The sequence below is a fragment of the Zootoca vivipara genome, chromosome 12 (assembly GCF_963506605.1).
Source record: "Zootoca vivipara chromosome 12, rZooViv1.1, whole genome shotgun sequence".
In the NCBI taxonomy this organism is placed as follows: domain Eukaryota; kingdom Metazoa; phylum Chordata; class Lepidosauria; order Squamata; family Lacertidae; genus Zootoca; species Zootoca vivipara.
In genome coordinates, this window is record NC_083287.1 from 21,463,505 (window position 1) to 21,487,544 (window position 24,040).

Below are 24,040 nucleotides of genomic sequence, written 5' to 3' on the forward strand. Positions count from 1 at the left end.
CTTTGTTACATTGTTTGCGCCAGCCTCTATATGACTGTGTTTGGAGTAATCCTGTTGACTTCTGTGCCAGTGGCTAAAAGCAGGGCTGTATTAACGGTAGCATTTGTGCCCAACAATACAATTTCCCTGAATTTTCCAGATTCTAGATTCTTTGCAATTTTATAGCCCAAGCAGATCTTGTGGTGTCTAAATTCAAGTACCTAAATTTGTGCTTTAATTTGTTTAAAGCTTTATTTTAAACTACTGACTCAGTGATCCCCTATTTCAATCCTAAAGGCAACAGAGGTCCATAGGTATGTTTCAATTATAATGTGGATTTCTTTTTTTATTTATTATTTTTTTAAAAAACACTTGTTCTATGGGAATCCCATTGTGGAAAGTGTTTGAGGGTACTGGAACTGGTTTCTTCATGATTTTGCAACCTAATTTCGCCTTAGTCTATCCATATCCTCCACATGAGACCAATGACCCCAAAGGATTTCAAGAAAACAAAGGTTCCATCTTGCATGTGGGGAGAATGCGACACACAGGGAGGAAGAAGAACGAGACAGAAGAACCAGGGGAATGAGAAGAACCAACAGAAGGGACAAACAGAGAAACTGCAGTGGCAGTTTTCTGGGAGGGGAACATTGAGCCAAAGACTGGTTTTGGCAATATATTGATATGTAGCCCTTAAGTCTGGGGAACACGACACGCTACTTGTTCCTGCCCAGGTATCATGTAACATTTTGAATTCCCTTGTCTGTAAGAACTCAGAAGTAATTCCAGTAACACTACTAGTGCCTATATAAATACACATTTCCTATACCAGCTTTCATATACCAGAGGCGAATTTTATATATAATTGTAAGGAAAGCTGTTCACCCTGAACTCTGATTAGACAAACCTAGTAATTTTTTTTTAAAAAAAAAAGCAGTGGAAACGCTCATGTATTCTAAAATTACACCTGGACCTAACAAAAAAAAAGGCTTCCAATTACTCCGAAGAAGACAGTTGTTTATGGATTGATTCACCATTCCACAGATTCTGCTCCAAATCCAGTCTTTTTGCAATCCAGAGTTGAGAATGATTCAAATACAGACACGGAATGCTTATGATTTGGTTTCAAATAGGCCTCTAAAGCACAGGCTGCAAAAGCTGCTATCCTAACTCGCAGAGAGTTCTACTGATTCCAAAAGCAAGTGAACCCGGAAGTTAGAAAGCATCTGCAACCAGGGGGTGCTGGAGCAAAGTGGTGCATTCTTCCCTTCCCTCCACCTTCTGTTGGAGCAGAGACAGGCAGTGTGCAAGATACATGATCGTTGTGGCACGAGGAATTTCCCAGTGCTTCTGGCTTAGCACGAGAAGATCAGCTTGTAAGCAATGGAAGCACGTTCACAGCCTTAAGAGGTCAGCAGTCGTCTGTCACCATGGTAAGTGAGCATGGGGCAGATCCTTCGTTTCAACTTACGTGGAGGAATGCAGCCAATTGCTTCAACATGATGAAAGCAGTTGGTTACTTGTGACACTAGACCCTGGGTTCTGGGTATGATTTAACCTGCAAGGAAGACTTGCACTAAAATGGGAAGTGTAGCTTTGCAAATCCTGGCTACGTTTTACAGCCACTAGACTGAACGCTACTATTGCTTTTGTTGATTCGATCTGCGGCCGTTTCGCCAGTAAAGGAAAGGCTCTGAACTATTCAGCCCAATGGTACTAAACGCCACGGTACTAAACTACAGCTCTTGGAGCCACCGCCATGTATGGCCTGCCACACAGCAAACACCACGAGATTCGGCTTAAGGTACCTGCCATCAGCACTGTCACAATCTCGCCTGGAAGTATAGCACCTTTGCGTTTAAACACGAGCAAGCATTCAAATAATAATAGTAATAGTAATAAAAGTGTATAAAAAAGGAAGCGCCGAGTCCCTTCCCAAGCATGGAAAAATCACAAAGAAACAGAATAGCTTTCTGGGGATAAAAAGCTATGTTAGCGGACACAATCCCTGAATTTGCGAGGCACTGCGTGGGGCTGGTGATCACACCACTTCGTCCGACTCCAGCCCGTGTTCGTCATACAGTGCGTCCAAGATGCAGAGCTGATTCTCCATGGCCGGTAGGTAGATGTCGAGGTCCCTTTGCATTCCATTGTAAAAAGCTTCCTCCTGGTTCTCGCACTCTCCGAGAGAGAGCGCAGCCACAAAGTCTCCGTAGGTCGGAGATGCCCTTAGCGCAAGCTGCAAGGAACAGAAGCAAAGGAGATCCACATGGTGTCTTTTGATTGTAACTATTGTGCACAAAGACTGGGAAGGGTGCGGCGGGAGATGAGCAAACTTTTAGGTGGGCGTGGCTCTTTGAAAGGCAGCAAAGAGTCCTGCAAAATAATGACCTAACAAATGTGTATGGTGGAGCAAGAGACTATGGAGCCCCTCCAGACAGGTGTTTTATTGTGGTTGCATTCTGCAACACGTTCTCAACAAAATAATAATACAGTTGTACCTCGGAAGTCGAACGCCTTGCAAGTCGAACGTTTTGGCTCCCCAATGCCGCAAACCCAGAAGTGACTGTTCCAGTTTGCGAACATTCTTTGGAACCCAAACGTCCTTTGCTGCTTCCACAGCTTCCGATTGGCTGCAGGAGCTTCCTGCAGCCAATCAGAAGCCGTGACTTGGTTCTCGAACGTTCTGGAAGTCGAACGGACTTCCAGAACGGATTCCGTTCGACTTCCGAGGTATGACTGTACAGCACTGGTGGTGGATTTATTGCGCTTTATTTGTTGGTTTTGTGACGCTTCCCCAGTGCTACTGTGCTACTGCTGTCGGGAGGGGTTCTAGTTCAACAAAAGCAGAACAAAAATAAAGCTGAATCTTTGTGGTATATTATTATTATTATTATTATTAGTAGTAGTAGTAGTACCCCGCCCATCTGAGTGTGTTGCCCTAGCTACTCTGGGCGGCTTCCAGCGGAATATAAAAACATAATAAAATATCAAACATTGAAAACTTCCCTATACAGGGCTGCCTTCAGATGTCTTCTAAAAGTTGCATAGTTACTTATCTCCTTGGGATTTGGTGGGAGGGTGTTCCACAGGGTGGGCGCCACATCTGAGAAGGCCCTCTGCCTGGTTCCCTGTAACTTCACTTCTCATAGTGAGGGAACAGTCAGAAGGCCCTCGGAGCTGGACCTCAGTGTCTGAGCTAAATTACAGGGGTGGAGACTCTCCTTCAGGTACACAAGGCCAAGGCCATTTAGGGCTTTAAAAGTCAACACAAACACTTTGAAAAGTTGCAGAATACACCAATATGCAGCTTCAATACAAACAGTACTAAAAGTGGGCTCACGTATGACTGCTCCTACGGGCACAAGTCATCATAAATGCGCAGTGAAAAGCACCTCTGGAGGGAGTCCTAGCCTACACCACAGGGCTGTTGTGAGGATAAATGGGAAGGGAGAGAACCATGTATGCCGCCTTGAGCTCTTTGAAGGTTAAGTAGGATATAAATGTTGTAATAAGGTAAATGTTCTGTGCTACTACTTCCAAATCCTCATGCACCCCTGATTCTGCTGGAGTGTCAACCCAAGGGTAAGTACGTTGCATTCTTATACTGAAAAAGAGTAACAGCAACCCAGTTTTTATCCAAATCCCAAAACAAAACAACGCAACCACAATTGGCTTGTGTAGACTCCCAGCATCGTTTCCCAGATTAAACAGCAGAGGGAGCTGCCAATTTAGGCTACAGTCCTAGACCCATTTACTCAGGAGTAACCCACAATGAATTAAATGGGGCTTATTCCTGTGTAGGCATGGATAAGGAGAGGGGGAAGGAAGAAAAGAATTCTGTCCTCCATTCCCTGAAATATATATGTTTTTCTGTCATGCTTGGTGAGGAAATGCCACACTCACAGCTGGTCAGTTGGAGAAATGACTCAGCACCACTTTTGGATAGCTCAGTTGGTTAGAGTGTGGTGTTGATAATGTCAAGGATGCAGGTTCGATCCCTGTATGGGACAGCTGCATATTCCTGCATTTCTGGGGGTTGGACTAGAGATGATCCTCAGGGTCCCTTCCAACTATAATTCTATGGTTCTATCATTGAGTAGCCAGCCTCCTGCCCATAAAACAACTTTATTCTTGGTAAGCTCTTGAAATGCCAGAGGTAAGTCAATGGCATTACTGCTGACAGCAGGGGTGGGGGACCCGTGACTACAACTCCCATCATCTCTGACCAATGGCAAGGGCTGATTGGAGTTTGAGTTCAACTCTCTGCTGGCTTACAGTGTCTGTGCGAACTAGCAGTCAGAGGCAAAGATCAGAAAACCAGTTCATTGCAATACATGAATATATCCAGAGGGTGTGTCTATGATCTGTAAAATAACTGAGTTTAAAGAAATCTACTCTTATGATTGTTAACTAAAAAAGCTCACTCACCGCAAAAACTCCTCGGACAACCCAGCCGTGGTATTGTCGTAACGTTTTGCCATAAGCATTATCTGTAATTCGACAGAAAGGGGGGGGGTAAACATTTTGTAAATGCAGAGGACAAGTTTTTGAGACTGTCTAAGGGGCTTGGCAAAATAACAAATCGAACTAACGCTCCTTCTTAAAGCAAACATGTTTAATTTCCAAGTATGATTTTCATTATAAACACCGCTCTCACTCAGTACATGTGATGATGTGAGTGAATTAAGCCAGTTTCCCCTCTGCCACCCTCGAAAATGTGGAGTTCCATAGTTTTCTGCAAAATATTCTGCACTTACTCAATGCTGTTTGAATATTCTTCTCTCCATTCTTTAGCTCTTTCAAAAACTCCTTCAGAAATTTTAAACCCCTGTTTGGAACAAGGGAACGAAGTTAGAGCACATACTGTCGCTTGAAATTGCTACTTTAAAATATATATTTTTAATAGAAAATATGGGCAGTGGTATATTGGGTGGGGGGAAACCCCATTCTGGTTGCCAGTGTTAACAGTGTTGCTCAAAAGGCAGTGACCAGAAAGGATTTATTAACAATTAATTTTTTTTAAAGCTGTATGGCATGATAATCTTTAATGGATATTGTGCTAATAGAGAAAAGAAAGAAGAAGAGAAGAGAAGCTGCCCCTGCAAAGGTTATAAAGCGTGCTGAGCTTCAAACGGCTGTTCAGGTGAATCACACCTTCTCCAGCCACAGCAGCTCTGTCACACCTACAGGTGTGGATAAAATACAGTCATACCTTGGAAGTCAAACAGAATCTGTTCTGGAAGTCTGTTCAACTTTCAAAATGTTCAGAAACCAAGGCGCAGCTTCCGATTGGCTGCAGGAAACTCCTGCAGCCAATCAGAAGCCACAGAAATTGTATTGGACGTTCGGGTTCCATAGAACGTTTGCAAACCAGAACAGTCACTTCCGGGTTTGCGGCATTCGGCAGCCAAAACGTCCGAGTCGCAAGGCACTCAGGATCCAAGGTACGACTGTATAGCAGAATGGAGATACCGAAAAATTGTAGCATCCGCAATAGTGTGAAAAGTCAGTTGCAATTCTGGTTTGTGTGTGTGTGTGTGTGTATTAATATTTTATTGGAATAATTTCAATTATAAAGAAATAAATTGATACAGAGAAAAAAGGGAAGAGAAAAATGAACAAGAATGTGTAGAGAAATACACACACACACACACACACATACACACACACACACACACACATGTACAACGTAGTATACTCCCATACATTCTTTTATAAATTGACATTATATTACTATCCTAATACATATGTAGATATTAATAGCCTGCTACATCCTGTATAAACTCATTCCAAATGTTGTATTTATCCAAACAAAGTCTACATCTGCAAGCAGTCCATTCATAAGCTGCGAGTGTGGTCATACTGTCAATCCATTGGTTAAAGGGTATCCTATCTTTATTCTTCCAATTCCTCAGTATCAATCTCTTGGCCACCATTAGGGCTTCTTGGCCTTTGGGCTAAGATCAAGTGCAGTTGCAAATTCTGTTTGCAGTTTACAGGAAAAGAGCCACGATCATTTCCAAATGGAGAAACCCACCTACCCTTCTGTCTGCTAGCAGCCTCAATATGCTTGAAGGCAGGCTGAGAGAATCTCTGAACAATTTATGTAAGTTCTATTGATATCTAACGCCTGTATCGAGCCTTTTTCTGTTCCCTGAGGGTGGGGAATTCACTAGCCAGACCAAGGAAAGGGAGTCCACAGGAGGTAGGCCCCAGACCATGTTTACTGTCACCGGTGATCATTAAATGTGCCCTTTGCATTCTTCTAGAATCTAAATTAAAAAGCAATAACTGGGTTATATCTAGTGTTAGTCGTAGAGTTGCACTGCGAAAACCAACAAACTTAAGTCTGTTGTTTTCATATTTTTTTAAATAAAAAAATCTTTATTAGCAATTCACAAAAATTTACAGAAATTATAAAACAAATTATTGCAAAAGTCTGTTGTTTTCAGTTGGTATGTCTTAGCTGGATATTTGGTTTTGGCCCAAAATGGATCTTGGTTAGCAGTGCAACCAGCCTCACCCATTCCCCAAAAGTTAGACAACCTACCTTTTCAGCCAGAGGAGGGCCTGCGTGGCAGAGTTTCTAAGTGCTGCCTCTTCAGAGCTCAGTTCATGCAGGACAATTTTCTGAAGAGTGGTGAACTCATCTTTGTTGGTTATGTATTTCTGATTTACTTTCTAGACGGGAGAGAGAACCAGATCACACACTTTGGTGGTCAGTATCTCTGGCAGGCCCATACCCAGAAATTATATAGTGAGGGGCATCCAACAGGGAAGGAACAGAAGACACTTGCCAGGTAGGGTGGAGCAAATTCCCACACTGCATCACAATTAGTAACCACATAATTTGGCCCAACTAAGTGGTTTCTTGGGGAAAGTGACATCTAGGAAAGAACCACACAGTCCACCCTAACAATGTGGGTCTTGGATTCAAATACTCAGCTGCAAGGCATCTCGCCATGGCAAATGGCTGAGGGAAGCAAGGCCTAGGTGGTGCTGTGGGTTAAACCTCAAAGCCTAGGGCTTGCCGATCAGAAGGTCGGCGGTTTGATTCCCCGCAATGGGGTGAGCTCCCGTTGCTTGGTCCCAGCTCCTGCCAACCTAGCAGTTCGAAAGCACATTAAAGTGCAAGTAGTTAAATAGGTACGGCTCCAAGCGGGAAGGTAAACGGCGTTTCCATGTGCTGCTCTGGTTCGCCAGAAGCGGCTTAGTCATGCTAGCCACATGACCCGGAAGCTGCACGCCGGCTCCCTCGGCCAATAATGCGAGATAAGCACTGCAACCCCGGAGTCGGTCACGACTGGACCTAATGGTCAGAGGTCCCTTTACCTTTAAGCAAGGCCTAACAACTCATGGAAGAATGTCTCTGGACTCATAGTTCAGAGACATGGGCATAGCCAGGGGGGGCAGAGGGGGGGCAGCTGTTCCCTAAATCAAGTAAATAAATAAATATACTTAACTAAAAGTAGAAATGATCAGAATATCTGAAATGTTTTGACAGATTTTTCTGAGCACTTGGGGTCAGAAGAAAGTAATTGAAAACAACTGTTGTTGAGACATTTCGTTCTGAATCTGCTAGACAGAAGCAGACAGAGGATGACGACAGGAGGTGTCCTGTCCCCCCCCCAAAAAAAACATAAATCCTGGTTGCGCCCATGTCCGGATAACCACATAAAGAACCAAGCACAGAGTGACTTCCTGAACAGCACCTGCAAGATTATTTCAGCATCATTTTTTTTTCATTTTAAAAATAGTTATCATTAAAGAACTGAATGTTAAGCTGAAGCCATTACCTTGATGTTCCCTTCAAAATCCATTTTAACGGGAGCAAAGACTGTGGGCCCAAGTTTGTCTAGGAGAAAGAAGATGAGTTTTCAAGACCTCAAAGGTCAGCTTTAGCTTCCACCTACTCAACCTGGATAACAGGCAGGCAACAGGGCAGAAAGGATTGAACACCTCTGAGTTTTCTTGAAGGCATTCAAAAGCATGAAAGAAGCTGAAGGAGGAGCTAGGTTGAGAACGCAAGAATATTTGCATCCCCTATAGAGCAGGGCTTCCGCTCCATTTTGTAACCAAAAGGAGTTCTTGTCTAGAACGATGATTTGGGTAATTCCATGACTTTTCACTGGATCAAAGGCAACCACAAAGTCTCAGACAGCTTAAAAGGCAAGCCATCGGGTACATTCATCGTAAAATAAGAGGTCTGTGCTGGCTACATTTATAAGATTTGTTTATATTTTTGTTCTTACATCCTACTTTCTTCCATCATGACACTCAAGGTGGTATGCATGTGGTTTATTCTCTCTTTGAGGGCAAGGATGCCCAAACAACACACTGCTCTGTTCACACAACACATTCTGATCATGTGAACAAGACTAGTCTATTCCTGGGTTCACACATTCCACCCCCCACTGTCTTCATCCAACATAAGTGGGTATAGTACTTTGGAGGTTTTTTGTTTTGGGTTAGCCACAGCTTGTTGTGTTGCCCAAATCCAGTAAACTGTGGTTAATATTAACCAAGGTTTCTGAAGCTAACTAACCTCAATGAAGATTAACTGCATTTTGGGCGGGTCTGAATGACATGGCAAGTTCTGGTTATCAAAAGCAAAAGCTTCTGAACTTATTGCTGCTGACCACAAGGGAGGAGGAGAGGGTTGAAGGAAGAGAGGTGAAAGGAAGAGCACACAAGCTTGGTAAAAATAGGCTAGATTCATTGATGTCTCACTAAGCCACACTTTATCATTATGTTCTTAATGGAACCACTAAGGCTTCAATAGCAAAGCAGGGATATTCACTGTGCAATATATGCCACAGAGGAAACAAGCAATCACATACCCAAGACTGGAACTATTTCATTACAAGATTGTAGAAATTCTTCTGTGGGTATACCTCCATCCTCAAAAAGCTTGATATCACTAAACCTTTGGGGAAGAACACAAAGAGCACAGTAAGAATTCCAAGGTCACACTGCAATCAGAGGTAAATGGGGTAATTCCACTTTAATCCTATTTCAAAGCCATTTACGTTATTCGTCTTCACAACGGGGATAACGCTGAAATGATACAACTGGAGAAACCCACAGAGTGGAAAAGGGCTTTTCAGGTATACCAAGAATTTGATTACATGTATTTTATAGAAGAGATCAACATAACGTTGATAGTATCATGTCCAGAAATGTATGCACTTGCATGCTCCCGTGTTACCTAGATATTCATATTTGTCTGCAACAGATAAAATTGATTTGTTGCTGTGTGACAGACATCCAAGTATTACTAAATGTGTAGACAATACTAAGCTAGAAGGACCAGTGGTCAGACTCAGAAGATAGCAGCTCCCCATGCTCCCCAAAGCCTGCCCTCTCCTTCTGTACAGAAAACTGAGGGCATAGAGCAAATTCACCCCCTTAATGGACTGAACTCCATTCCTCAAGGTTCTCCATGCAATTTCTGTCCAGGTGGCACATTACCTAATGCTCATAGCGCTGAAAAAAGTAGGCAAAGCTTTGTCTGATTTCTCTTCCGATTGCAATGCTGTTGAGCTCTTTGCCGATTCCACTACAGGCTTTAAAGATTTGTCGTCTTGATTGTCCTCTTTTGGCAGCAGCTGGTCCTCTCCATCGTCATTGCCACCACCTTGGATTTAAAGGTAGAGACATCTTCAGAAAACTAAACTTGGTGACCTGCCTCTGAATGTAAGCAAAAGGGAGGGGGAAAGACTGCGGTGGATTTTATATCTTCTGTATCGTTCTTTAAGTAATATCCTGTTTTGCAGGCATGCTCGCTTGCTCATCTGTGCAGCTTCTCACCCGTACAGAATCTGAACGGGAAAACTTTGAGATGGATGTAGCTTGCCGAAATCTGTCTCTGGATTTATGCATAGCCAGTGTGGTGTAGTGGTTAGAGTTTCAAGACTTAGAACAGGGAGACTTGGGTTCAAATCCCCCACTCAGTCTAGGGCCAGTCAGTATCTCTTGGCAGAACCATACTTTAACTGTGAGGTAACTTTGCTTCATGAGAATAAAAGGGGAGTGGGAGAGAGTTGTTTATACTGCCCTGAGATTCTCAGAAGAAGGGCGGGACAAACATGAAATAATAATAGACTTCAGAATGACTGCCTCCACACCAGTGGCTTTCTCAATTTCTTTTTAGCCAAGAGTATACAGAAGTTTCAAATTACACACTTGTTGCATTAAATCACAATATTAATTTATATGCTCCATTTAGACGGACAGAACACTGGTAAAAAAAACCCGAAAAGTGGACATGTCAACACCATTGATTCTGAATAATAACCACTGATGAATTTACCTGCCAAATCATCCTTGATCGTGTTTGTGCAGTCCATCTTATCAGTTTTCAGGGGGTCAGGGGTCAGTTTATCAATCAGGGATCGCTCATGAAGGTTGTTGGTGTTTGCATACACAGATCCGTTTTCACAGTTTTTTAATTCCATCTTCCTGGGAGGAACAAAAGAAAAGAACCCTGTTTGCTCAATAAAGTTTGCTGTTGTTGTTTTAAACAGAATTTTCTGATTACAGTTTTTGAACAATATAATTTCTCCGAACTATCCAGCATGGGATTGTCGCTTACCTTAGTGGGTTTCGCTCGGAAGTGCAGAAGGCAAGACACAGTAGAGATGGCCTTGTGCCACTTCATGCCAGTCACACTTCCCAGAATGCTTTGGGAGTGATGTAATGCAATGCAGCTTCACTCCCAAGGCATCCCAGGATTGGGGCAGGAAGTCACAGAATCGGTTTACTATTTAAAAGGAGCTCTGCAGCCTCTAATATGTATTTTTAGTGTACAGTGGTCCCTCGACTTACGAATTACTCGACATCCGATGTTTTCGACTTACGAAGGGGACAAATGGCTGCACGCTTACTAATTTTTCTACATCCGAACGGAAACCGCTGGCGGTTTTAAATGTGGTTTCCTCGACTTACGAATTTTAAATGCGGTTTCCTCGACTTACGAATTTTTCTGAATATTTTTTTTCCTATGGGAAACCGCTTTTCAACTTACAAACTTTTCGACCTACGAATGTGCATTCGGAACGGATTAAGTTCGTAAGCCGAGGGACCACTGTACATATTCAGGTTTTTTTATAAAAAAAGTATAACCCAAGATTTGTAAAATAAGAGAACACAGCTTAAAATGGTTCAGTAGCACTGCCTTGACAATAGAAATAAACTGATATCCATCAGGTTCTTGGAATTAATATGCATCCTATTTCAGGTGGTGAGATCTAGAGGATGGCTCCTTCGGAACAGCTTAAAGAATGTATATTATATATTGAACACATATACACATGCACACTCCTCAACAACATGCTTTTGGGCTTCTTCTCTTTGTTATTTCTAACAGTGATGCATAACTGGCTTCATCCCAAGAGTCAGACCCTGAGAATTTCTACAACTGAATGAAGAAAAAACAGTGCACCGTACCTTTCTGATATATCGCGGCTAAATAAGATGGAAGGTATGAGCTGTGGGGAGGAAAGAAAAAGAAAACTTTTAATGCTAGTATCATTAAAGCTCAGAAACGTACTTTCCTTCAGAGTGCCACTGTGGCACCCCTCACATCTGACCAGCAGACTCATTGCTCCTTAGCAGCAAGAATGCTCCTTAGTGGCAAGGATGTTGGTACTGTGTGGGCATACAAGAAGCGCCAGTTTGACCCCACAAGTGCCAATGTCCCTACTGCCTCACCCCTTCTCCTCCTCACAGTCAGCAGCAGCTATTCTGATGGCTAGGTTTGTGGCACTGCCAATTCCCACTGTCCGCTTCAGCTTTCCTTAGCTACATCCAAAGAATATGGAAGGATTCAAGACACAAACCTATGCCCTACCATTAGGCAGGTGAAGCAATCATCTGATGTGGAAGATGCTGAATGGCATTCCTGCCTCATCCCCCTCTCCTCCAAGTCTCCTAAGCTAGGTTGCCCTGAACCCCCTAAAGTAGCTGTTACCCTCAAGTGCGGTGGAAGAGGCTTCCCATTGCCATTCTATACGTGGAATGAGAAGGGCACCATCTTGTCCTTTTGCCTCAGGCGGCAAAATGTTTTGGACCGGCCCTCTACCAGTATATAGAAGTATGCTGCTCTTCATGGTCTCAAGGGTCAGTTTCCCTTTTTTCTTCTTTAATCATTGTCCTTCTGATTATCAAATAGGTCTTACTGGACACTTCACCAATGACTATACTGCAAAATGTCTTCGACCCTCAGCTTGATTTATTGTATAGTCAAACCTCGGTTCCCGAACGGCTCCGTTTTGGAACTTTTTGGCTCCTGAACAATGAAAATCTGAGAGAAAAATGCTCTGGTTTTCGAACGTTTTTCGGAAGCCGAATGTCCGATGCAGCTTCCGCTTGAGTGCAGGAAGCTCCTGCAACCAATCAGAAGCCGCGCCTCAGATGTCGAACATTTCAGAAGCTGAAAGGGCTTCCGGAACGGATTACATTCAACAACCGAGGTTTGACTGTACGCTTTAACTTCCAAAGTTCCAAAATTGGGTACAACTCAAACAGGCAAACTAGCACAGCAGCCTCCTAGTTAAATTGTGCATTCCGAAGTTGCTAAATAAATGCAGTGCTGAACAATAGTGCAACCAAGGGAAGGGTGGATTGCCACCTTAGGATCAGAGGTTGCACTTAAGCTTACCTGGTCCGGTTTGGAAACATTGGGAGATTCAGGCGGAAGCAGCTCTGAAGAGAAGGCTGCGTTTGCAATGTGCATACAATCTTCAAGGGTCTTCAGAAAGGTGGTGCAGGTAGATTTCAACAGTGCTCCCATATCAATTCCATTCTGCAAAATGGGAAGATGACTTTACCTTCCAAGAACTACCCAGTTTCTAGGCTGTCAAGCCTGGCCCAAGCCAGGCTCCTAACGTTTGCTTTTTCCAGCACAGGTTGACACACCTGCACAAACAACTTACTTATTTAGTTAAAATTCCGTGTGTGTGTGTTCACAAGGACATAAAAACACAACAATAAATCAACAGCATAAAAGGCAAAGAATAGAAATGTTTTTTGCTGCACAGTAATATTAGTGGCAGGTTATACCTAGAGGAGTGAGTTAGGTAACATCTCCTCTCTTTTTGTTTGCAAGAGCATCTCAATAGATGACACAATGATATGGGGGTCTCTTTCTCTGCAGCGCTTCAGACTGTGGTGCCCAGGGCATGCCATTCTTAATTAACAACCATAATAACATCCCGTTCTACTAAATGTTGGTTTTTTTCCAGTCTGCATCTGAACTGGAATTGTTTTAAAGCTGTTTTGAAGAGCCTCTTTGGAAGGGCGAGAGATAAATTTAATGAATAAAAATAAATGCAGTGGGAGCGCCATACAGCAGAACCATAAAGTTGTACCAATATGAACATAGAAAACACCCTCAATAAACAATTTCTAAATAATGAAAAGCATACAATATAACCCACCCCCAACAGCAGCAGACAAAGGCCAGCATCTTCAGACTGGCCAAAAGCTGAGGGGGTCTTGGGATGTGGCATAAGTGCTGCTCCACCTGTAGCATATTATTGATGCTACAGCGAAGGGATTGCTGCTATGGATGTGAAGCTCTCTCGCACCTTGGACAAGGTCGGGTTTTATTTGATACCACATTACCTGAGCTCCTGAAACACCAGACACGCTGACTTCCTTCGTTTTAGCCACTTGCTCAACAAGGAGGTCACAATACAGCCGAAGTTCAGCCATTTTTGTTTTCAAAGTGTCCGTGTTTTCTGTAAACTCTAAATCAATAGCAATAACACAAATAAGTCAAAGGGGTGTGATCAGAAACAACTTTATAAAGCTTCTAAATCATGAAATACTTTTTATTGCTGCAAATAAATACAGCCGTACCTTGGAAGTCGAACGGAATCCGTTCTGGAAGTCTGTTGGTCGGAAACCAAAATGTGGCTTCTGATTGGCTGCAGGAAGGTCCTGCAGCCAATCAGAAGCTGTGAAAGCCCCATCGGATGTTTGGGTTCCACAGAACGTCCGCAAACCGGATCACTTCTGGTTTTGCGGCATTCAGAAGCCAAAATGTCTGAGTACCAAAGCATTCGGGATACAAGGTACGACTGTACCTGTTATCACCATTTCCCCCCATAGGTGGGTTATTTGGAGGGAGGACAAAATTTAATCAATGGACGAATAAAGTTAGCAATTCTTTCTTTCTGTGCCCATGTAATGCTGAATCAAACTAAATTTGTTGGAACTAAATAGAGCCCCAAAGGCTGTGGTGTGGAAGATCCCACAAAACACAAGACAAACTGTTCTAAATATTTGCTGCCATGTTGTTCTCTGGGATGCTGGGAAGTAAGGTGGGGATAGAAGTCTCAGCTAAGAACGGCTTGCCTTTTTCTTTCTGTGTCCGGACGTCCGTCAAGCAGGCCTTGGCAGTTCCTAGAGCGATCAGCCACTTTTGCCTCTCTGCCGCATTACTGGCTTTCAGATAGAAGTACTGTTCTCCAGGGATGATCAAATCTACCCGCGTATTGTCTGCAGAATGAACTAAGATCAACAGAATTAGACTTGACTCAGCTTACTAAGCCAACATCATGCAAGAGCTCTGTGCCCATGAAAGCTGCCAATTCCCTCTTCCGTTCTCAGCGTGTTGTAACTGAAGATTTCCTAGGTCAATTAACCACTGTTTCCCGTTATGTCCAACAGGTCAAACTATGGTAATGAGGATCAGGGGGGAGGGGACAGGATCTGAAACCAACTTCAAACCATGGTTTCAGGTGCTGGCTTGTTCTCATCAAGGTAATCCTTTGGTTAGTTAAGCAAAGAAGTATTCCGTTGTAGTGTGTCAAGGAAAGAAAGAGTGGCACAAATGGGGTGTGTGTGTTAAGCCTCCAGCATATCTTGGCTTGATAAACCAAGGTTTGTTACTTACAGTCAAAGGAGGCTGCGTGTAGATGTCTGAATGGCATTGATGTGTTCCAGCTCACAGTGGAAGTCACATTGCAGGTTCATGTCTCTTAGTTACCTTGAATTTCACATACTGCCATCTGGATGCTCCCCTTGCAGCCTTTCCAAGCATCTTCCCGTGAATCGTAGTAGGATAACACACCTCCTGCGAGAATGAACCATCGAGGCTGCCAGCCTGGGAAGAAACATGGTTTTTTAATCACAGCCAGAAGGAATATACATGGATTTAGATGGTATTTACAAAACTGTTGTTTGCATCCGTCTGTCTTGAGAGAGAATGGGTTACGGGCTTCAGGGTTGAAGTCAAACCACTGGAGAATCACAGTGCCTGCTGCAGCTACAGAGACTGGCAACTCGTAACTGCTACATCTTGTGTTGTTTTTGCTGCATTTGCTGGGGTCCAAGTCTGGACAGTGTGCTTGGAGGTCCTGGGCTGCCCAAACGTCAAGACTCCCCTTTTCAGTCTTGCTGATGTGGTCCAAAGGAAAGCAGAACATTTGGGAATTATAGGGACAGAACTACCTAAACTGTACAGAAATTTATTCATGTATGCTACTACAGTGGCAAGAATGTTACTTGCCCCAAAATGGAAAGAAGCAGAAGTCCCAGCAAAGGGAAGAATGGATATAAAATATGCAAAATGGTGAAACTTACCGGAAGAATAAGAAATCAAGATAACAAACCTTTTTTTATAAAAGAATGGAAATGGTTTATTGAATATTTACAGATAAATTGTAAACAGATAAGATCATTGGCAGGATTATTGTAATAACCTGCAGTTTTATAAGAGTATATATTTAAAGTAGATGAATAAATGAGCAGATTAAGTTAATTTGGATATGCAGAAGATAAATATAAGCAGGAGATAAAATAAATTTAAGGAACTGCAGAAAGAGGGGGAAGGAAATCAAGTTTTGAAAAGTTAAAATTAGTGAAATGTATAAACTTGAAAAGCATAAATAAAATTTTTAAAAAACCCAAAGGAAAGTGGAACAATGTCTTTGGCACCAGCTTGGTTGCAGGAGTTGATGGAAGGAGGTGTATAAGACATCATCCAACCGTCTTAGGGACCCCAGTCTGGATTTGTGTAGGGTTTACTCCTTAGCCTTTTCTTCTCCTGAAGATGTCCTGCAAGGCAGCGGGTACGGCTTTTCCTTGGGGTTTACTACCAAAACCTTTCTGATGAATGAATATATAGCCACAAGGCAGAGAAGGTTTAGGATCAGAGTTTTCCTTCTCCCAGATGGGCTACCTTCACAGGCTGACAAGCCCCACAAAACAGCGAGTTCATATAGTTTTGTTAAAACCCAAACTTGTGGCAGAATTAACTGAGTTGCCCTGGGACCTCTATGGCCTGGTTTGCATGTAACACTAAGCCAACCTATATACAGAATTTGGGTTTCTTTAGCAGCAAACACATTTTTTAAGTTACAAGCGAACGGTGCAATCCAAACCATGTCCCCTTAGGAGTAAATCATACTGAATTAAATGGGCTTACTTGCAGGGAAAGGGGGTTAGGAGATTGCAGCCCAAGTCTTATCTCTCTTCTTGCAAAGTCTGTTCCAGAATTGCTCCTATGCTCTGCTCCCCTTCTCCAGCTACTGCACGGCAACAAGACAGCCAAAATGAAGCAGCTCCAGAACAAACCAAGAACAAACACACCTGGAATAATGGAGGGAGGCTACTGCCGGCCATCACCGCTATGCTTTGGAAGAACTTCACCTTCACTACACAGAAAGAGGTAGGTCATTCCTGGGCAAAACTGGCTAGCTTCACACAAGCATCAGCTGTTTGCAGCATCTGGCACACAAACTAATTTAATCCTGAGCTGCAGCCAGGCACAGATCTGCCAATACGTCCATTAAAGCCAAGGACTTGCAATAGTACAAGCAAACAAGCCAAGCTTCCCCAGGGCTACTTGCCCTGATGCTATCGGAAAAACACCTCTGCTTTCTATTACCAAATCTAATCTACAAAGCCCCTTTTGCAGTTCCAGTGGGGGGAAAGGTCTTGCCAGGAAGACTTCAGTTCCTCTGTGTTCTTTAATAGAGAGAGGCATGAATGGGAAAGGCAACAACATGAATAAGATAAACACCACACACAGGAAATAGATGGGATACAGAACTCCTCTTGCAGAATTTTTTTAAATTAAATATGTTAATACAAATGGAAGTAAAAAAACTCTGTAGCTGTTGTGATAAGGAATTAAATCAAGACTGAATGTAATTGGATTAATTAAGACTTGGAAGCAGGATGAAATAAAATCATTTCACCTTGAAATCTAGCATGCGGGAGGCCACACAAAATGTATAATTGGCTTTATAATAAATATGTGTGTATGTATATATATATATATATATATATATATATGTGTGTGTGTGTGTGTGTGAATCTGAATTGTAATTTGAGATTGATAAAATGTGGTTTATATTGGATTTTAGTAATTGAAAATTAATACAAATTATTTACAAAAAATGGGGGGGGAGGCAGGGTAGCGGGGGGGGGGGGGAATAAGTAACCCAATATAAATATGCAAGGAAACTCAGGTGACAGATAATGAAACAGTGTGTTCAGTAGCAGCTAATTGCTTTAGACCTCTCCAAGGCATAAAAATGATCGTGTAAGTAATACATAGCACTTCAGTCAATGTAAACCTCTAATTCACGGTTGGGAGTCTGATCATAAATAATCTTAACTATGCTCTTTTGTCTTGCTGCAGCGGCAGAACACCTCCTCCTGCACATGACCAATTTACAGTATTCTGTAACAAACTGTAAAATGTGTTTTAATCACTGTGCATAGGAGCACCTGTTCCTGTCCACATTTGCGCAGTCATGGGAAATTGCTGTGTAGTGAGAACCAGGCCACTGAAAGCTATATATACAGATGTGGAGTGATCATAATATGGTACTTTTGAGAGTGCAACTGTTTGAACTTGCATCTGCCACAAAACTTGGTTACGTAAGTAACTCACACCCTTCTAATTTAATATTATCAGACAATCCCAATATAGGTGCAGATTAATTTCTGGGGTTAGTACATGGAAACATGCTTTGAACTGGGTTAATCCCAAAGCCATATTATTCTATTACGTCACATTTAATCTGAGCTAGCTATCCAGCAAAGGCCACCGAGTTGCATACATTCCTAAATGATTTCACAAATGGGGATTTAAAAGAAATGTGTTGAGTAAAATTACTTAGGGTTAAAAATCCAGCTCAGAAACAGGCCCTAACTATTGTCTTATTAGCCCTGTTGAAGACCAAATAATATTTTTAAATCTCGATAATTTGTATTAACAAAATGCACCCCTTTTATTGACATAAATTTTAAGAACCCTACTGCAGGGATGCTTTCAGTGTTAATCAAATGCTGGCAACGATTGGGTTCTATTTTTAGCGTAACAAGAAATCCAGGGGTAATCCTAGAAATTACAAGCTGGTTACTTTAACACAGGCATAGGCAAACTCTGCCCTCCAGAGGTTTTGGGACTACAACTCCCATCATCCCTAGCTAACAGGACCAGTGGTCGGGGATAGTGGGAATTGTAGTCCCAAAACATCTGGAGGGCAGAGTTTGCCTATGACTGGTTTAACATCTGGTTCTAGTGAAACTGATGGAAAGCATTGTTAAAGATAAAATGACCCAAGCGTACAGAAGAACCACTCTTACTGATGCAGAGCCAGCATGGCTTCTGGAAGGGTAACAGTCTCACAAAACTATTAGCGCCACTTGCAGCCATCAGCACGCATGCAGAGAGAGAACATATTGTTCAGATTGTGGATGCAGAAATTGGTATTAGGACATGTGCTTTTTAACTTGTTCATAAGTGATTTAGGGCTGAGCAGGTGTTCATAAATGATTTAGGGCGCGGGTGGCACTGTGGGTTAAACCACAGAGCCTAGGGCTTGCCAATCAGAAGGTCAGTGGTTCGAATCCCCGCAACGGGGTGAGCTCCTGCCAACCTAGCAGTTCAAAACCACAAAGTGCAAGTAGATAAATAGGTACCGCTCCGGCGGGAAGGTAAACGGTGTTTCCGTGTATTGCTCTGGTTCGCCAGAAGCAGCTTAGTCATGCTAGCCACATCCCTCGGCCAATAATGTGAGATGAGCACCGCAACCCTAGAGTCGCTCATGACTGGACCTAATGGTCAGGGGTCCCTTTACCATTAGTGAGTCCGCCAAATTGTTCAGGGTTGTCCAAACCAAAAGAGACCATGAAGAACTCCAAAAGAATATCTCCAAACTTAACAAAGGGGCAGTAAATTGGCAAATGCAGTTCAATATCAGCAAGTGTAAAGTGATATACATTGGGACAAAACATCCTAATTTCACGCATACACTCATGGGGTCTAAGAGGATGGGGACGGATCAGCAACAGGAACTTGGCAAAAAGTGGGAAAAGCTCAAAGAAAATGTTGACCCCGTGTGTGGCAACTATGAAAAAAAGATGAATTTCATTCTAGGAATCATTAGGAAAGGAACTGAAAGCAAAACTGTTAATATAATAACGCCATTATAGAAATCTATGGTGTGACCACACTGGGAATACTTTGTACAGTTCTGATGGCTTCAGCTCAAAAAGAATATTGGAATAACAGAAAGAAGTTCAGAAATGGGCCACCAAACTGATCAACGGGCTGGAGCAACAACTCTATGAGAAAAGCTGACAAAATCTGGGGCTTTTTAGTTTAGACAAAAGGTGCGTAACAGGAAACACGATGTCGAGAAAGCAGATAGAAAAATGGGGTTCTCTCTCTTGCATGACATCAGAACATGGAGACATCACGTGCAGCAGAATGCTGGAACAGGACTTTTGCACTCACCCAATAGTTAAATAAGGGAATTATCTTCAACAAGAGCTACTGATGGCCACCAACTTGGATGGCTTCAAAAGAAGATTAAATCAATTCATGGAGGATTAAGCTATCAATAGCTACTAGTTACCACGGCTATCCTCTGCCTGCATAGTCAGAGGCAATATGCTTCTGAATATGGCTGGGTGATATCTGGTTTTCAACATCGTGATATACTGGTATCACCAGCCAAACATCATGATATATATTGCATTGTCTGAAATAAGGGTGGAGGTACGTAGAGGCATTGGCTTCATGGTTTTTCTCACATTGTGATTTTTGCATAGCACACACGCATCATGATTCGCAATATATCACGAAGTCAAAAATTACGAAACAAACATCACGACTTCAAACTGGTTTGGGACAATCCTATCGCCCAGTCCTAACAGACATCATGATTTGTGATACATTGCCAAATCAAAATTTATGAAATCGGTTTCACAATATGGAATTCAATCTGGTTTGGGATGATATACGTCACCTAGCCCTACTTCTGAATTCTGGTTGTTGGGAGTTATAGGTTGGAAAAGTACTATTGTGGTCAGATCCTGCTTTCAGGCTTCCCGTAGGTATCTCGATGGCCAAAATGAGAACAGGATGCTAAATTAAGTAGGCAATCGGCCTAATCCAGTAGGCTTATGTTAAGTTTTTGTTTTGTTTGATTGAACCGATTTTTTTAAATAAAAAAGTAAACTATATAGAGCTTCATGATAAGATCAGATAGGGTTTTTTTTTTTAAAAAAAGGCGTAGCTACAATCATCAAAAGAGAGAATGACTCACAGTGTAAAACTGGAAGAAACGACATGTGGTATGAGGTGATATGTGGTATAGTTCGGCCCTATCTCCCCACCCATTAACTGCAAACGAAAGAACCTGATTGTCAGCTGTCTCAACCCTAGCAAGGAAGACTCATCCCTTCCCTTCCCAATTGGGCATGGCAATGACTTAAGCACTCCTAAAGTAACTGATTGGCTCCTGGCCAACCAGCGCAATAGTGCAGTTCTGTGCAATGTTTATTTAGAAGCACATCTCACTGAAACTACTACGACCAACTCCTACAAAATCTACCACAAAGATTGCAGCCCAAATGGGCTTTGATCCTCTTAATACTTAAACTCAACTTATTTGTGGACATTTCTTAGGCACAGCCCTGTGTATGTTTACTTGAGAAGGAGTCCTACTGAATTCTGCAGAGTTTACTTCTGGGGGAAACATGGATAGAATAGGGCAGTTGCTCTGTACCTCTCCCAAAAGAAGCTGTTGCAGCGTTGGACAGCATAGCTGAATTCAATTAACAGAACAGGGCAGTTTTGTTTTGGAAAGCAAATTCATACATCTCATGGCTACCAAAGAATGATAAATGTACTAAAAGCCCAGGAAGAGGAGAGGAGGACTTGGGAGGCACCTTAGCAACAGAGGAAGGAAGTCTCTTTTGTGATCTGTTGCCTGCCCACGCCCTAGTTCTTGATCTCCGTACAAATTTCCTTATCCTATCACTAAACTCCTACCGCCCTTGTACAACGCCGTCATCCAATATCGATGAGATGCTAAATACTGCAGCAAGATTCTGAACTCATTAAGCTAAAGTATCCCGTTTCACACTCTCGAGTCAAGCATCTGGATTCTAGTTTGTGAAAAGGGATCAATATATTTTCCCAGCGTTCAGGACGACCCATTTCATTTAAATGTAACTTTTGTAAACCAAAACGTCATTCTGTGCTTATGCAACACTTCGTTCTGATTCAGCCTTGTAGTTCTGTTGCTCTACAACGAAGAGTGACAGAAACTGTTACACTTTCTGATTTCTTTCACAGTGAGCTCCGGCCAATAATTCCATGCGCCAGGCCATGGTTTGCTCTGTAAATATTTGTAGGGCAGATGATGCAATTATTGTAAATATTTGAAAGTGTGACACTTCTCTGACATTATTTAGGTTTTAAGAGTGGGCAGGAGGGAATGCAGGTGCTGAAATCTGCTATGCATGCCTGGAGTGGGTTTTGCTTTATTATTATTTATGTATTATGTGTTTTGTTTCGTTACAGATTTTGCTCTGTAAACAAGAAACAGTTTGAAATTTGAATCTTCCTCAGGTAAAAAGCTGCAATCCTATAATACTTTCTTTGCAATCCTAGAATGTTTTCCCTTTACGCTCAGTAAGATTTACTTTTTAGTAGACATGCATAACATTGTGCTGCTAAGTGGCTGAAGCATTTTTTAAAAGTCTATTTACCGCTATTTGAGTTAGGCCTATTTAGTCCCAATGAAATCTTCTGGACAAAAGCTAAACCGCAGGTAAAAGCCCAGGTAACAACTCTCTGTGAGCGAGCTGACAGAGTCCATCAGTCAAGTTCCTGTGTGATACTTAGTTAACTCTTAGGCACAGCTGCCTTTTCTATATGACCCATCCAGCAGTGAGGAATCTCTGGTCATGTGCCTATTTCGGTCCTCAAAGCCATTTTCTCTTAGCTATGCCCACTGCTCCTTCACTTCGCATCATATATGGGGTTTGCAGGAACTGCCAATCAGTTGACCTTAGGTGCCTACACATCATTGAACCTCTGCCCATGTGGTTTGGAATAATCCAGGGAAAGAAAATGGTGACATTAAGGTGTTGTCAGGTGACTGGCAGGTGGATGGCCCTACCCACCTGTCAAAATGGTCTGCTAGGGGATGGTGAAGGTAAGGATCCTGCTCACTGGTTGGAAATGGTTCCCTACCCCTGAGTTAGTTGGTTGTTGTTGTTATTATTATTTGAATTTATATACAGCCGTATACCTGGAGGTCTCACCCAGATTTGTATTACAACTTGATCTTCCAAAGGATAACTTCTCAAACAGAAGATATGCTTTGCAACACTTTGAGCACCACAATCAAGGCACAGGCACACTCTTAAGACACACACATATACTGTGCAGGCAGGAAACTCAGACATCAGTCAATTGATGAAGGCAAGAACAACAACACCCCACTGAACACAGAAGTGAAAGAAACAAAACAAACATCAGCATCAACTACATATACTGTACATATTTGTGTATCATATTTATCACTCTGATATCAATAAATTCCTCTGACTTTCTGTTCTTACCCTCTAAAATACCGGTACATAGAGGAGCTACGCTGGTGCCGGGTGTAGACTTGCAGAAACACACGATGCTGCCCCCATCCCAAGTCAGATTTATTCATCCATCTAGTCCCCTGCTGCCTTCTTCCTGAGAGGCAGCATTCACTGTCCCAAGCAAAGTTCTCTTCCCCATCACCTTGCCAGCTCAGATCATGTCTAACCCGAGGTGTAGCCAGATAGGTACTAAGCCTGCTGCTCTTCTCATGCGCTCTGCCGCCTTTTAACCTGAAGCCGTTCCCTGCTTGATGGGGTTTGGGGGGGCAAGGAAGCAGATCCTACACATAGCTGTCAAGGGAAATTCCCTTATGCTGAATAGGCTTCCTCGCGAGAAAAGGGAAAACTTGACAGCCATGATCCTATACTTGCTGCGCCTCTTTAGGAGCGACACAAAAGTCCCAAGGCACCTTAAAGATGTATGCGCTACCTTCACGTTGAGCCTGCCTATTGCAGCGCTTGGGACCGTGGGTGTCAACTTGAATAAAATATTGGGGGAGGGGGGCACAGATAAGCAGACTCGATCACATGGCACGGCACATTTGAATGACAATACCCATCAACTTTTTTTTGTGGGGGCAGCCCCCTCAAATATTTTATTGAGTAGGGGGAGAATGGACCCTAGGAGTTGGATCCTATGCTTGGGACCCCCGCCACCCGCTGAGACCCATCGGGAGAGTCAGAATGGGGCGCCTGCGATGCTGCCCTCTTCCCTTCCCTTGGCACACAAACACACGCGCTGTCTGTCTCTCCCTCCCAGCCTGGCGAGGGGAGCAGAGGGCAGGGCAGGACCGGGCTACTCACCGCTCAGATAGTTGGTCCACTTGTACAGCACCCCCTCCATGGTGACAAGGGCCCCCCCATCCAGATCTGCTTGGGACAGGGGAAACCTCTCCCCCTGGCCTTCCCGCCCCCCCAGAAACTTTTAAGCGCTCAGCCCCACGGCTGAAGCACTGGCACCCAGGGCCATTCCGAGGCTGGCAGACGCCCGGCCCGCCTCCCTGCCTTTCTCCCGCACCCGCCCACCCGATCCTCCTCCCCTGGCCCTTCCCTGCCAACCAACTACGGGACAATACGCCGCTAGCGTAGACATCCGGGAGACGTTGCACCCGCAGAACTCGCATCTCCTCCTCTTTCTTCCTAG

At 43.1% G+C, this 24,040-nt stretch overlaps 1 protein-coding gene across 1 annotated transcript; it reads right to left on the minus strand.

The window, feature by feature from the left end:
• Window positions 1-909: 909 nt before the first annotated feature.
• Window positions 910-23,858, minus strand: PLEKHA8 (pleckstrin homology domain containing A8). The gene is made up of 14 exons (XM_035130298.2): window positions 23,701-23,858; window positions 14,978-15,094; window positions 14,344-14,499; window positions 13,609-13,733; window positions 12,644-12,787; window positions 11,431-11,471; window positions 10,295-10,443; window positions 9,454-9,619; window positions 8,823-8,908; window positions 7,779-7,837; window positions 6,533-6,663; window positions 4,740-4,810; window positions 4,411-4,472; window positions 910-2,218 (listed from the first exon to the last, which is right to left on the minus strand). The coding sequence occupies exons 1-14, from the start codon at window positions 23,738-23,740 to the stop codon at window positions 2,021-2,023; spliced, it is 1,545 nt and encodes a 514-aa protein (XP_034986189.1). The 5' UTR covers window positions 23,741-23,858; the 3' UTR covers window positions 910-2,020.
• Window positions 23,859-24,040: the final 182 nt, after the last annotated feature.